This window comes from Cylas formicarius, unplaced genomic scaffold (genome assembly GCF_029955315.1).
Source record: "Cylas formicarius isolate icCylForm1 unplaced genomic scaffold, icCylForm1.1 PGA_scaffold_7__23_contigs__length_41026272, whole genome shotgun sequence".
NCBI lineage: Eukaryota > Metazoa > Arthropoda > Insecta > Coleoptera > Brentidae > Cylas > Cylas formicarius.
Window position 1 is genome coordinate 38,541,317 of NW_026844352.1, and position 15,209 is coordinate 38,556,525.

General features: G+C 33.7%; 3 protein-coding genes across 10 annotated transcripts; 1 reads left to right on the forward strand and 2 right to left on the reverse strand.

Annotated features, from left to right (window-relative positions):
* Positions 1-963: 963 nt before the first annotated feature.
* Positions 964-7,990, reverse strand: LOC132704997 (15-hydroxyprostaglandin dehydrogenase [NAD(+)]-like). Of its 3 annotated transcripts, none has more exons than XM_060675377.1 (6): positions 7,840-7,990; positions 7,492-7,598; positions 7,104-7,230; positions 6,944-7,050; positions 4,869-5,209; positions 964-1,128 (listed from the first exon to the last, which is right to left on the reverse strand). In XM_060675377.1, the coding sequence occupies exons 2-6, from the start codon at positions 7,591-7,593 to the stop codon at positions 993-995; spliced, it is 813 nt and encodes a 270-aa protein (XP_060531360.1). In that variant the 5' UTR covers positions 7,594-7,598; positions 7,840-7,990; the 3' UTR covers positions 964-992. The 3 variants fall into 3 exon arrangements, with proteins under 3 accessions (XP_060531360.1, XP_060531359.1, XP_060531358.1); XM_060675376.1 differs by having other exon boundaries at positions 7,742-7,990; XM_060675375.1 differs by having other exon boundaries at positions 966-1,128; positions 7,492-7,990.
* A 261-nt stretch (positions 7,991-8,251) lies between these two features.
* On the reverse strand, positions 8,252-13,499 carry LOC132704920 (mannose-6-phosphate isomerase). 5 transcript variants are annotated; one of them, XM_060675253.1, is made up of 8 exons: positions 11,196-11,284; positions 10,866-11,132; positions 9,668-10,002; positions 9,465-9,606; positions 9,109-9,255; positions 8,886-9,053; positions 8,630-8,832; positions 8,252-8,575 (listed from the first exon to the last, which is right to left on the reverse strand). In XM_060675253.1, exons 3-8 carry the CDS (start codon positions 9,983-9,985, stop codon positions 8,378-8,380), a joined length of 1,176 nt encoding a protein of 391 aa, XP_060531236.1. In that variant the 5' UTR covers positions 9,986-10,002; positions 10,866-11,132; positions 11,196-11,284; the 3' UTR covers positions 8,252-8,377. The 5 variants fall into 5 exon arrangements, with proteins under 5 accessions (XP_060531236.1, XP_060531234.1, XP_060531237.1 ...); XM_060675251.1 differs by lacking the exons at positions 10,866-11,132; positions 11,196-11,284 and adding an exon at positions 13,409-13,499; XM_060675254.1 differs by lacking the exons at positions 10,866-11,132; positions 11,196-11,284 and adding an exon at positions 10,369-10,826.
* Positions 11,397-13,392, forward strand: LOC132704919 (putative neutral sphingomyelinase). 2 transcript variants are annotated; one of them, XM_060675249.1, is made up of 6 exons: positions 11,397-11,596; positions 11,649-11,822; positions 11,871-12,066; positions 12,120-12,277; positions 12,328-12,502; positions 13,002-13,392. In XM_060675249.1, exons 1-6 carry the CDS (start codon positions 11,559-11,561, stop codon positions 13,044-13,046), a joined length of 786 nt encoding a protein of 261 aa, XP_060531232.1. In that variant the 5' UTR covers positions 11,397-11,558; the 3' UTR covers positions 13,047-13,392. The 2 variants fall into 2 exon arrangements, with proteins under 2 accessions (XP_060531232.1, XP_060531231.1); XM_060675248.1 differs by having other exon boundaries at positions 12,328-13,391.
* Positions 13,500-15,209: the final 1,710 nt, after the last annotated feature.

The window sequence follows — 15,209 nt, forward strand, 5'->3', positions numbered from 1 at the left end:
CTCTAAGCCCATTCGTAGCATTACAAAACAAGCCAAAAACTCGAAAAGACATAAATATGGGCAATATCGTGAATAATACATCCGGATCCCGGATCTTTGACGTCGACCTGGAAGAGCGTATAAGTGACCGTCTTGCTTTTTTCGTTTTTGTTTATACGCGATGGCGACGGCAACCGGGGCGTCGGGAGGGGGAAGTGAAAAACACTGTCCATTATCTTAATGCACTGTTCTAGTCCCTCTCGGAGCTGATTAATATTGTATTTTCTTAGTGTTTGGGTAGCAGGAGCGACAGAGACGATTCCCGGGTCCATCTCGCCTTTTGGGACTGTCCCGGGAAAACTATCCGACACCGATGGTGCCAACATGTGCAGAATGTCGCAATACGTCGCCGAGTTTTTATTAATTGTAGTTGCTTTCCTCGACTAAACGAACAATAAGAAAGATTACGTTTACTTGGACGATTCCAAAACCAAAAAAAGCTCTGGATTCGATTTCAAAAACACTGGTAAAACTTTATGCATCTGAATACTGTGTAAACGATGTTTCATACCTCTAGTCTCTGGTCTGACTTCGAGTGAGTCTGTGAGTCCAATTTTGTTCTGTTGGTAGACAACAAAACTTGCGACAGAAATAGAGACCAGTAGAACAAATCGGCGTCACATTGCGGGAAATTTAAGCCGATTACAATGAAAATTTGACAACATCGGCGCGCTTGCCCTTTCTTCAAAATTTCAGTCGACCTACGTGCTGTTTACCACCGATGTCAACCGTATCACTTTGGCAACTTTAAATTTTAAAATCTATCTACAAATTGCCTGCTTCGGGATATTAAAGTAAACTCGATTCATTATTCAGGGCCGACTTGATGTATTTTACGAGCAGCGTAACGAGTAAACTTCCTAGGCTCTTTTTCTTTGGCGCTTTATGTATTTGGTGTTCTTATCGAAATCAAAGCGCGACGGATAAGAAAACATTGTTTTTTATTTGACATTTTATTTTCGAACTATTTCAAGGACGCCCGATCTGGCATAACATATTCTATAAGTCTCACCGCCCTCCACGATCCAAATGGTTCCGGTACCGGCAGCCTTGATAACATTTACTATGCACTGAGCGCACTGCTGTGGTCTAAAATATTAATCGCTGCGATTTATGTGGTCTTAAATTGCAAGCTTATTTAATGGATTTGGGTCTACGTAATATACAGGGTGTCTCATAGGGCACTTGGTCAATCTGTTATCGGAAAACTATAAGTAACAAAATGGTGAAAATTTGGAATCGAACTAATGTTGGTGGAGGCAATCCCGCTAAAATAGTCTAGAGAGAGGATATAACACAATATTATAATTTTTTTGGATTCTTCGGACAATTCTAGACATAATTCATGTAGAATATTCTATACTTAAATTTCAGAATTTCTGAGATATTTAACATTCTGTGTATGTACACCGTGTGCCAAATAAAACGATCCACTGTACGATCTGGCAACCCATCAAAGATACGAAAAAAAAAAGATTAGTACAAAAGTTTCTTGGACCCTCCTGAAGTTTTAAAATATTTTAATTTTGCTGATACAGGGTGTCCCAAAAGTGTCCCCACAGACATCAACTTTGTTATTTTAAATGGAACTCCTACATATTTCGACATTTTTGGAATCCTTGGTTGAAATAAAGGTCACTTTCTTAACCAATTGCAATTCAAATTTTGCATAGTTTAGGCAGGAATTGAGGTTATATGTTTTTTTTTTCATATTTTATTGTGACGCAACCGGGTATTGCAACGAAAATTTAACCACAGACTAAGGAGATGATGCACTACTCAATGAGTTCAGCTTATTCAGAGTGTCCCAAATAGGTGGTGCTGTTTTGGCGAATTCAATTAACAAAATCTCACGATTTTCACTATATTTTTATTGTTTGTAATTTATCTTATATTTAAATTTTACTTACTTTTTGAGTTATTCGAGGTTTAAAAAATTTCGAGGTTAAAAAATTAGACAAGAGATTAAATAATAGTGATGCCGTTAGAAATGCTGTCTCCGGCATTGCGACGCGCTATACAATGTGTATTGCAGAGGATGGATCGAAAATATATTTAAATTGAAAATATGAAAAAAGTGACATAACCTCAATTTTTGCCTAAGCTAAGCAAAATTCGAATAACAATTTCTTAAGAAAGTGACCTTTTAAACAAGGATTCCAGAAATGTCGAAATATACAGGGTGTTCTATTTAAAATAACAAAGTTGATGTCGGACGGACACTTTGGGGATACCCTGCATCAACAAAATTATAATATATCGTCAGGACAGTACAAGAAACTTTTGTACGAACCTTTTTTTCGTATATCCTATCCAGATCGCATAGTGGATCGTTTTATTTGGCACACGGTGTGCATTTACATATGTACACTGTAGTGATCTGGTGAACAAATTTAGTTACTAATTAAAGTTATTTAATAATGCAGGATATTGAAAAAAATATCAAAGATGCGTATGTTATCAGTTATTATCAGTTATTATCTCGAAAACAACAACAATATACAACCTAACACAAAGTAGTCCTAAATCTAAATAAGATAGGACTATAGAAATAGGTGGTTTCCGTTTGATTGACCCTGTATTATTAATAAATTAAATTAAATTAAAACAGTGTAAAGAGCAAAATTTTGAAAAATAAGTGTGAGATAAATGTACAGAAATTTGGTCTTCAAAAAAAAAAAAAAATTGAACATCAAATGTTAAATATCCCAGAAACGGCGAAATTTAGCTATTAAGCGTAACCAGGTACGGTATTAAAAAAACGGATAGTCGTACAAATTTAAAAGAAAAAATTATTAAGTAAATGGTCGAAATTATTTTCGAGTCTCTGAAATGACCACCACAAAAATTTCTAATGTTAATCATAGCTACACTGGATATTTTAAAATGCCTTATGCTCTATCTCGGCGAGGAATATGGCAGAGCGAAAATGGTCGACTATTTGCTTAAATAAATGTTGCATTTCAATAAACTTGGACTCGGTAAAGGCCATAAATTGTGATATAAGTGACGCGATTGTGATTACTTACCTTGCTACCAAGTGGAGATATTAATTTATTAGATAGTCGAATAAGGTTCCAACAACCTAGTGAAACCCGCATCTAAAGTATGAAAACAGGATCACTAATCAATTGTTGAAGAATTTTTTTTTGTTTTTGTTAACTATTAAGTGGTTAAATGTGGAAAACCATTTTTTCTACTCCCGTCTGTAAAACACCTAATTACACACCGATCTAGCATGCGGGAACCGTCACTTTACCACGTCAGTTTCGTTGTTCCACGGACACTTCGGACATTTCCGGGATTTTACCGACTTTTAACGTTTGTCAATTCTAACGGTCATGTCATGTTATTCGTGTTATTTTGCGAAAATGTACTCAAAAACTAACGGTCGTAGAAAAAGTATAGTATGCAACACGTTCGGTAAACTTTGTAACTCACTCGTTTATTAAACACTCGTTCCGCTCGTGTCAAATAAACTCGTGAGTCAAATGCCATTTACCGTACTTATTGCATAATATACTATCCGATAGTATATTATGCAACAAGTGCGGTAAACGGCATTTGACGCATAACACGAATAACATGACATGACCGTTAGAATTGACAAACGTCAAAATTCAAATAGTGGGAAATATATCCGAAAACATCCGATTGATCCCAAACCCGTGCGGTAAAATCCCGGAAATGTCCCAAGCGGCTCGGATCCGAAGGAAACGAGACAGACGTGGTTTTAAAATTCAAGATAACAATTATGCGTAGTATGTCTAGAATTTTCCAGGGAATCCAGAGAAACAATAATATATAGGGTGTTTCATTTGACATAAAAAAGGTGACACCCACTTCCAGGTATATCCTGATGTACCGCCATCTTGAAAATGTTACAAACCCCAAACACCCAATGAAATTTTTAAATTTTTTCTACTTATGGTTTTCAAAGAACACATTGAAGAAGTTTCCGCTGGGATAGCCATATACAGAGTTCCTCAAACTCGATGGCCTAGTAGAACTATATGGAGGTCGGTCTTTTTTTTGGACCAATAAATAAAACAGGTTCAGGGTAGTAGTAAGGAAATTGAAACAAAATTAATGCAAATTAAATAAAATTAGTCATCAGAATACTTAAGCTCTGGCGAAACATTGGCAAGTTCAACTCAACAACTGACGCAGGATGAATCCAGAAGTTTCGTAGTTTCGTTAGTTTCGTGGTTTTTCGAACAATGGTTTATTGAACAAATTATCATAATTTTTTCATGCAGTTTCGCCTACTTGAATATCTATTATTACATAGAAAATACATGGGCGTACTAGTTAAATTAATATATGCCAATTACAATTGATTTTGTCTCTCTTACCCCCAAGTAATCGTGATCGTTGTGACGAATGTCTTGCATTCATCAGATAGACACATTTAGGGAACGACATCTGTTGAAGTATAAGTGGAACCAAGATGAACAATCTATTTTTTTCTGTCTGGCATTTTACTGTCGACTACAGCATCATAAATAATAATAGAGTGCGTGCGCTTCTGTTTAATTAAAAAATGTTTTTTTTTTCAAAAAAATTATTTGGTGTCTGGTTTGATTAGCAATGTCCCAAATATTTTAAAAATAGAAACCATAGCCTCCTATGACCTAATTTTTAAATGCTTATCTTTGTCCATTCTCCATATACTTCTAACAGGCCAACAAGTTTGGGGAACCACGTACTTATATCGTAATATAACATATGTGTTGCCAACCTCAGTCCCTTATAGTTAAAGCAAAGTGGTAAACATTGTTGACATCTTAATTTAAGCTAAAAAATATTTGCTATTCCGAAATAATTACGTTTGGCTTGGCAAGTGCGTCAACTGGGTCCGTTTTTTCCTAATTACTTCGTAGGCCTCTCCTAAATTAGTTTGCTCCGGATGTCTTATCAAAGGAGTTGCCGTTGAACCCGGACACACTCCTATTACTTTAACCTTGGTTCGTTGATAATGTTCCTGACAACCCCAAGCCAAAGTCATGCCGTGGACTGCAAACTTCGTGGCGCCATATATGGGCCTATCCCCTAAAGGTTCCACCCCTCTAATGGAAGAAACGTTAACTATAACCCCCTCAGCCTTATCAGATTTGTATTTGGGGATGTAATTTTCCAGACCCAATAGCATGCCGTGAACCGTACCGTTCTAAAAAAATGCCATAGCAAAATCCTATTTGCCGCCTTCGTAATGCTTTACGTGAAAATAAATAAAACCTTAAATATGAAAAATAAATTGATTTCTTTTTAACTTCGGAGAAACTTTTAAAACATCATCAAGATTTCAGAGAACATCCAATCACGTTATCAAATAACCATATCACTTAAGAATTCATGGGAAATATTTTTTTTTTACAAAATACACAATCCTATAATTGATTGCATACTATATTGGTTTGTAGAGTCCAATAACTGGTATGGTGTTTTCACAAATAAATGGTTTTAACCTAATAACTGCAAAGGACGCTACATACAGTCGTAAATTTACATTATCAGTGGCATGGGCCGGACCATAAAGAGAATGAAAAAAAAATAAGTTGGTGGAAATGTACTTATACTGGTGTTTTATTTTTTTTTTTAATTTAATTTCTTACAGAAAGTGAAGGGTATTGGTGCGGCACCACATGATTTTTTTAAAAAGAAACATATAAAGAAGCGATCTTTTAATTAGTTTTAAAAACGCATTGTTCAATGTTACCTTTTATGCCAATATTATTCTTGTACTTCCCCTCTCTACAGCTTTTTATATCACTCATATGTTGTAAATTTGGAAATATTTGCAATAAAACGTTTTCTCTTGTAAAAATCCCATATTTTGCAATTAAGATTTTTGATAAAATCTATCAGTGTTTTGGATAAAATCAAAGTTTGTGGCAAAAACACTAACAAACTGAAATTTAAAAAGATTAAAAAGATTAAAATTTTGTAATGTCTTCATGCATAGATATTTTGCTGAAAATATTTTTCAAATTGTAACACATCAACCATGTATAATAGAAACAATCGGAATTATTGGAGCAATAAAAAAGAAGTGAAAACACAAAAAAGAACATTTTTTTTTTTATGACGAAAATTTAAAATTCGCAAGACATTTTCAATTTTAACTTCCTTAATGAAAACCAGTTTCTTCAGAATGGAATTTCATATTTAGAAACAGCGCACACGTATTGATCAAAGTGAAGCAAATTCAAAATTAACTGCACTAATTCTGTGTTCTTATTTCAGTAAGCATAAGGCTTAAGAATTAATAAGAAATTGTTTTCGTTGTTAGGAGCATATGCATTAGTAGATAATTAAAAAATTATCTCGTGTGTATGTTAATAATTTAAATACCGAACAACTTTTTGCAATAGGAAATCTTATACAAAGCCCCTCCCCCATTTTTGATGCCAATTTGGATAAAAATATACAAATGGGGCGTGTTTAACGATTTCTTCATTTAAATTTCTAATATAAGTTTTGACCAGTTTTGTATTTATTTATATTTTAAATTTCAAAACAGACCACTGAAGAAGATCCTCTTTTAAGAGGAAATCATTTCCATATATATAATAAAAACTTTCAGTCAGAGAAATCTATAGATATTTAGAGTTGTCCACGTTATTTTTCACATAAAATTTAAAATATATCAAGACTAAGTATAGGATATTTTATACGTGTAGAAAGTTTCGAGGAATTCAAACATTCAATAATATACAGTGTGTCTGTTTAAATTAATAAATTTGTTGTTTGATCTCGAAAATACAAACATACTATTTATTTTGTATTTAAACAACTTTTGTCTTTGTTTTTTTTTTTTACTTCTTAAACGCGCGAACCGAGCGCTCGAGCAAGTCGATATACTTTGCTCACTCATTAAAAAATAGCCATTTACTATACCTACCACGTTGACAGAGATCTCACGTTCCCAAATAGAGTCATTACACAGGCCGGCATTGTTTATTAATAGGTCTATGTTTTTAAATTTCTCGATGGTAATACGAAATGCACCTAGAATTGTAATTGAGATGTTAGTTTTTAGAATTAAACTTATTAATAGTCACTCTCGAAAATGAAATAATCCGTTACGTCTGATTGTATGAAAATGGCTTTTCCCTCGCCAAATTCTGAGTTTAAGGAGTTCGCTGCATCCTCTCCACTCTCCTCATCGAGGTCCACTAAACTTACTCCCTGCAAATCACATTTTATTAATTTTTAGCATTTTAGCATTAACTGGCTGACTCATTTTTTCTATATTTATCCAAAAAGTATGCTCTCAGCAAATATACGGTCTTGTGTGTATCGCGCGGATATTCGTGATAAATTAATCAAGCCTACCTGAGCAGTTGGCAATAAAGATACATCAGTCTATTACGCGCCCCATTTTCGACATTTAAATTTTTAAAATTACCCATTTCCTGGTATTTCTCACATTTGGGGTAACTAACTTACCCGTAACCCATTGCTTAGAAGTTCTTTGGCACAACTTAAACCAATCCCCGATGCACCACCAGTAATAAGAGCAATTTTTCCTTGAACATTGAATGTCATCATTATACCTATTACAAACCAATTTGCCAGAGAAATAAAACACACAACACTTAGAAACTGATAAGTAGATAGCTATTCCTACCATATCTGATAACTTTGTTTGTAAACTTAATATTTTAACACGCAAACATGGAATTTGAACATTACTTACCGCAAGTACCTAATACTATCTATCTACACCTACAGGACTTGAAAGACAAAAACGCTACGCCGACGTGCGTGCTACAATTCTGCACTGCTTTTCCATACCTTAACTCCTTTTTTGCCTGAAAATTTAATAGGATTTCGACGAATTTTGACAAAATTCTGCCGTCAAAATGCCGCATCCAAACAATGACAATGTGTCAGTGGCCATGGTGCTTGATGAAACCCGCAAGGTCTTATGGGTCCTACATCAGAATTTGTCATTAGAGCGGCCATTGGTTAAAAACGATATTTTAAATCTGACGCATGCGCACGTTGAACGAACCTCAATTTTTTTTTACATAGTTGCTTCACGAGTTTTTGTTCTGTGAGTATCGGCAGGGCCTCTATATATCTAGCAGGTATACGACTAGCTGTTCATTAATTTTTAAGGATATCGCTGTTCAAAAAGATGACAAATAGGAGGTAGCCTGTAAAGTTTCATGCGCAAAAAATCATTTGTTGCGACGCAAAAAGCTTATAGCTGCGTGAGGTGCAATTTATCTTATATTTATTACAGCTTTACCCTTGAAGATTTTCAGACAATAAAATGATTTATGAACATTAACACATTTTATTTTAAAAAACTAATAACAATTTCATTTCACACATTAGCAACGGCTTGGTATATCAACATATCTTCTATTATACCCGTAAATTTTGCAGTTTCACTTGCAGGTATGAATAAAGTGGTTCCCGAACCAACTCGGCTGCTTTGATACTGTGCTTGCCCAGAAATAACCAATAAAATACTAGCACAATCTCGTTTGGCAGGTGTGAAACTGAATTCAGATTTAGGAACCTGCAAAATCAATTTAAAAAATAACCCATTTAGATGATAGAAAATTATGACTACCTCAATTCGGACAACAGCAAAATCAGGCACAGGAGGTTTAAAAATGACTGAAAACTTATCTTCCTGTACAGGAGCAAATAGTTTTGATTCTGCTTTTTCCCCTTTATATATAAGCATCGAACATAGAGTCTCGACATCGATAAATTTTGGAGTTAATCCAGCCCTTACCACATTGTCTGAGCAGGCCATGCACTCAATACAATCTGAAATTAAAGTCTTGGCCACACATTGAAAGAGTGTTTCAATTTTTTTCTACCCCCAAATAAGTACGCGTGCGGTACATTGGCGCCTAAAAAGATAGCTTCCGATGGCTTAAGCTTTAAATAGTTTAAAAAATACACCATCAGAATGCCGACGTCATATGGAAATTGTTGGTGCAATCTCTCAACAAGCTCAGCGCAAAGAAAATTTCGTCTATCTTTGGCTAGAAGCAAGAACACGTAAAAGAAATTTTCAATTATTATGCAACACTTACCTACTTGATTTTTTTAAATGATGCAATAAATCATTTATTAGTTTCTCTGTGATCGACTGTTGACTAGTAAGTACAGCTTTAAATGCATTCTTGATATACTCTGACTCGTCTTCATCTGCACAACTAACAATTACTTTTAACTGCGGTATTTCTAGAAATGTTTATGAAATTAGTATATCAATATCAAAATAATTTTTGTTGAATCTACAAGACACAAATTTCATGATATTTGTATGATGAAAGTATGATTTGTCTGAAAGTGTTGTGCTAAAAAGACCAAAGAACAATGTTCAAAATATTAATTTTTGAAGATACCGTTGTCCCAAATAGTATAAAATTAATACATGCTTGACCCCTTACCTTCCACAAATCTTTTAATTTCTTCTTGACGTCTAAACCCACACAATGCCTCAAATTCCGTTAAAGCTATTGCCATTTCTGGCTTATGATTTGGGTCTTTGTAAATTTTTGGAAACTTATGATGCAACTCTTCTGCATGTTTCTAAAATTCAAGTATTGTTTTCTAAAAACACTGCAATATTCTATTCACTTTTTGGCAATACCTTTGATGGATGTGCCTGTATGGAAAGAGCTTTATTCACAGACAGAACTTTGAACAAAAAAGGCAATTCCCCATTGAATCTTCTTAGAACTTCATCCCCTAAATACTCAGGATGCTTAGCTATTATTTCGCCAAGCTCTTGACTATTGTGTTTTACTAGAGAAGGTCCATTAACATGAGTCCCCATCCACATCTCAGCGTAGGGCACAGTTTCGTCAAATGGAAATTCTGGATTAGCATTTCTTTGTAGCTTAGCAACAGCGCTATCCAAACCCACTTTGCCCCATTCATAATTTTGTACTTTACAAATGAGTTCCATTTTTCAATTGTCTAAACCTATAGATATGCAGAAAAAGTTTCGGAGTCACCTTTAAATCAACATTAATTAAAGCGCTTAAATTGTCTTTTTGATAATAAATCAAAGTTTTTCTAGGCCACATTGACATGTAATATGTTATCCATATTGCAGTCACTAATTATTCAAAATCAAAAGTCGTCAAATGTTAGACTGTAATCGATCATTGCCAAGTTGTAGTCTTTCTGTAATTTGTGTGTAAATCATACTATAAACACGAATATTGTCCACAACAATAACAGGAAAAGACACTTACTAAAACCAACCAAATACTTATTTCTACATAATTAAAATACAGATTATTAAATTAAATTAATGTATTACTGGTACAACACAAAGCGTATCACCTATTTTAATAAAATCATGATTCAATAAAAAGCAGAACACAAACTAACTAGAACACAAAACATAACAAATAGACACAACACTAATTCAAATTCAAATGAATCTGAATCGGTCGTTCGGACTGTTCGGATTCAGTGATTATTGCCGCTTATGTTGGCATCAAAAATTATTGAAATGATTAGGTCCTTTTCGAAATCGGTAACTGATTGATAAGGTCCTCGTAAAATGAACGATTGACACAACACTACCACCATAGACAACTATATTATATTGATTATCACAAATATAGTAACCATAGAATTAATTATTTCTATGGTAGCGGTAAGGCATAAATCTAATAATTTAGGAGTCAACCCAATTTGTTTATTGCAGGCACCTTTTTTGAAGGCGCTTATTGTTGTACTCTTTTTCCACATATTTTTAAATAATAGTATAAATAAGAATATGCTCAACAACAAAACCAAAAAATAAGAGATACTAAGCAAAACTGACAACGTACTTGCTTATTTCTACTCAATTAAATTGGAGAAAGCCAGCAGCATCATTCGACCACTGTCAAACATTTAATGCCTCCAATTTTTCCTAAGAAACTTCCATAGGATACTGTAATTCTATTTACAAATCTTCTAGATTCCGCATGTGCCCGTTATTGATAAATCGTATTTGCTGATGTTTCGCCAATCTTTCAGTTCGCTAGTTCAGAGCAAAACTGTGTTTGAGGGAAGCGAAGAGCGACGAAACTAAAATTCTTGCAGAGTCAATTCTTCTAGCAGAATCAATAGAAATCTCTAAATATCCAAATAATTTTAGCCGCAACTCAGATCTGTACCTTTCCCGAATATGGGAATCAATCTTCAGGATCAATGGCGAAACTTCGCCAAGTTCGATTCTTCAACAATCAATGTAGGAGGAATCCAGAATATCTGTCAGAAATATTTAATTCTTCTATTTAATCGTCCCGTCAACTAAGGAACTCGAATTGGACTTATAGGCCACAAAAGCAAAGAAGAAGAAGAATTGACGCGTGGAGGCTATGTTTATATTGATAGTTTGTGTGGCAAATTCGAAGTGTTCAACTTGTTCTTTATCATTCTGATAAAATTTCATTACAATTTTTTAAATATATTGAAAACTAAATACACTGTTCGATAATACAATACTACGTAGAACTATTAGTATTTTAATTTCCGAAATGGCCATAGACTTGAAAGTTTTTACCTTAAACTGCTGGTAACATCATTAGTATTCGAGTTAATTTGAAAACTGCACCAATCCGTTTTAGGGGTTTACGGGGAATTTCGAAAAACAGAAAAACTCGCATAAATGCGATTGCCGAAGTTTTATCTAAAAAAGACTATGATGTCATTTGTTTGCAAGAAGTGTGGATGGATAAAGACTATCAAACTATAAAGCTCAAACTTGAAGAAGTGCTCCCATATTCACACTATTTCTACAGGTAATTTTTGAATATTTGCTGCATTGACCTATGTAGAAATTTTAATAGTGGCGTGGTTGGGTCAGGGGTATGCATTTTTTCGAAACATTTCATTGAAGAAGCATTTTTTCACCATTGGAGCGTAAATGGATATATTCACAAATTGCACCATGGAGACTGGTGGGCTGGAAAAGGAGTTGGTCTGTGTCGCCTTAAAATTGAGACCGACGAGTGCAATTATCATGTTAATATTTATTCTGCTCATGTGAGTAAAATGGCAGTTTATACTTGATTTAAGTCAATCATTTTTTGCTTTAGTTGCATGCTGAGTACAACCGTGCTACAGATGACTATTTAGCACATAGAATCTTGCAAGCCTATGATACCGCTCAATTCATTTTGCTCACTTCGGGTACAGCAGATTTAGTAGTGTTGGCTGGTGATTTGAATACAGAACCTGATGATTTAGCTTATAGGTTTGAAGAATTCGCCCAAATTACAATGATAGTGCACAAATATATTTTAGGATAATTTTGAACGTGCCTGGACTTACCGACTCATATCTGAAGGCAAACAATACAGATCAGGATGGTTTTGCAACATGTGAGAGCTACTTAAATAGTTATACAAACTCTGCTGCAATTAGAAATAGGGAATTGGGGAAAAGGATAGATTATGTTTTATATCATCCCGGCTCAAATGTAAGGGTAGATTTTAAAAGTTATTCACTGCCATTGCCTGCACGAATACCTCAACAGTGTTTTAGTTTCTCTGACCACGAGGCAATTCTAGTTGAATTTAAGATATCTAAACAGGGCACACCTAATAGAGATCTACCAGATTTAAATTCCAAAAAAATTGTTTTGGAGAAATCAATATTTTTATGTCAAAAAGCATTAAAAAGTATTAAAAGAACAGAATATTTGTACTGGCTTGGAGTATGCCTATCACTTATGTTACTGGTAGGCAGTTTAATTTTGCCAGCTACTCGAATTGACTTTGTTGTTGAAAATATTCGCCCAGTATTATCTGTATTACTGGTAATTTTTACTATATCAACGATTTTTTGTGTCCTAATGGCCACAATATGGACTAGAATTGAGAAACATGGGGTTCTTTCAGGAATATTGGCAATGGAGAAATCTTTAAGAGTATTAATACATGAATGAATATTCAATATCAAGGAAGTTAAATTTTCAGGTGATAAAAAATGGTCCAAAAATTCTTACACTCATTGTATTTTAAAATGAACTACTTAATTATTTAAGTATAGTCCAGTGGTTTAAATATTGTCAGGGTATGCTTGAGGTGCAATAGCAGTATGATTATTTGTTGATGTTGTTGCTCACTAAGTATATCCATAGAGGGAAGTACAGCTGGGTTTACCCACTCATGTCAAACCAACTTTTGGTAAATATGAGAATATTAATGAAACATCTTGTTTAAATGCAGAATTCTATGTACTATTTCAATAAAAACTTTGTAGACAAAAATGTAATCTTACTAAAAACAAAGTAGCTAACCCTTTGTGGAATTATCACTCGCCCCTTATTTCTGACAGCTTCAAAACTAATTTAAATACCCCCAAGAAAGAAACACGAACTTACCGCAATAATAGATAATCCTGGAGTTACGTATGAAATTGGTAGAAGCGGAAATTTTAACTGTTGTCGCCAAATGACATCCAGTTGCACAGTGTTGCCAAACTGCTATCCGGTTTATCCAAGAAATTGCTCATAATAGCAAAATTGTGGTTATATAAAGCTGCCCCATTCATTTTTCATGAAAAACTCCACCTCCAATCCAAAAAAAATAGTAATGATTTTAAAATATACAGTAGTAAATTTCACATCCTTTTAGTTTTTCTATTTCACTTTTGAAATTAACGCATGAACCAAACATAATGACATCAAAATTTCATAAATGTTACCGATATACTATTGCAATGGAAAAAATTTGAGAGATAAATGCGATTTTTTTAGTATGTACGATCATCTAGGAAATTATAACTAAATATTTTAAATAAAGAACCATGGTTGCGCCAACTAAATTCGTAGAGTGCAGGATTACCTATTAAAAAAATCATATGGCAACAATTTAACGCTAAAAAACAAAACCGTATTTGCAGAACGTAATGAGGACGAGAAGTTTCTGTGGCTTGGATACTATCAAATGAAAAGTCGTTTACATAACGAAATTTGTCTAGCCGCCTGGGAAAGACGAACGAAAAGTCAACGTAACTAAATTAATATAAAAAAAAAATGCTTTATTTCAAAACGATAAATTTATGGTAAAAACTGGATGAATAATTATTGCATATCGTAAAAAAGAAGAACGAAGCAAGATGATTTCCTGACATTAACCCTAAATATATATTTAACTTATTCCAATCCAAATAATACAAAGTACTAGTATATAAAAGTTCATTAAATAAGGCTATTAGCTTATTTTATTTCTGCTCTAAAAGCGATATAATTATCGTGTTTGTGTGGTTTTCAGCAATTTCTGTTTTGGAGGTTAAACAATATTTTGTTCAACAATTCCGTAAAGAAATAACTTTTAAAAATGGAAGAGTCCCAAGGAGCGGTATTCAGAACAGTTTTATATTATTGTATTTTTATATTAGCTTCGCCAGTATTAACGTTTTTTGTAACGAAATTCGTTTTCTTCGAAGGTGTTATTATATTAAACAACATGACACTGAAATAAAAATGTCTTTTTAGGACTTTTTGGTATATCAACAGTAAGTAGCAACGTATGGTCTGCGGTAGCAGCTGTTATCATGCTTCATATAGCATTGGGACTCTATATTTACCGAGCCTATTTTGAAGCCGAGAAAGGGAAACCTTTGGAAAAAATTGACTGAGACAGTTTGTTTGCTTTTCAATGTGCAGTCATTTGTATTTTACGTATAATAGTAGTTACACATATAGTGGCTTTTTTAACTTTACTATCCACCAAAATTTCTTGAGCTGTATTTTGTGTAATAAAAATATATGAATTATTACACTTGCTTAAATTCATTTTCCATGCTGTTACAGCAATATACTTCGATCTTAATAATAATATCTTTATATTATGTTATAGCAATGTACATACATATTAATATACTTAGATGTCAATAATAATTGATTTAAGGCTGTTGCCAAAGAGCATTTTAGAACAGATTGAAGATGCATCAATTAATTACAGGAGTCATTGGGGCTACAACAGAGCAGCAATATTTTATCAGTTTATTGGTTCATGAATATTAAAGTGAACAACATTTACCTAACATTTTATAAAAAAATACTTCCATGACAGCTATTACAACTTGTGAAATAAATTTCAATTTGTAAGTCCAGAGCAGACTGTTGCATCAGGGTTTTGTTCGGTGGTCTGTGGTGTTCCTATTCTATGGCCTTAAGA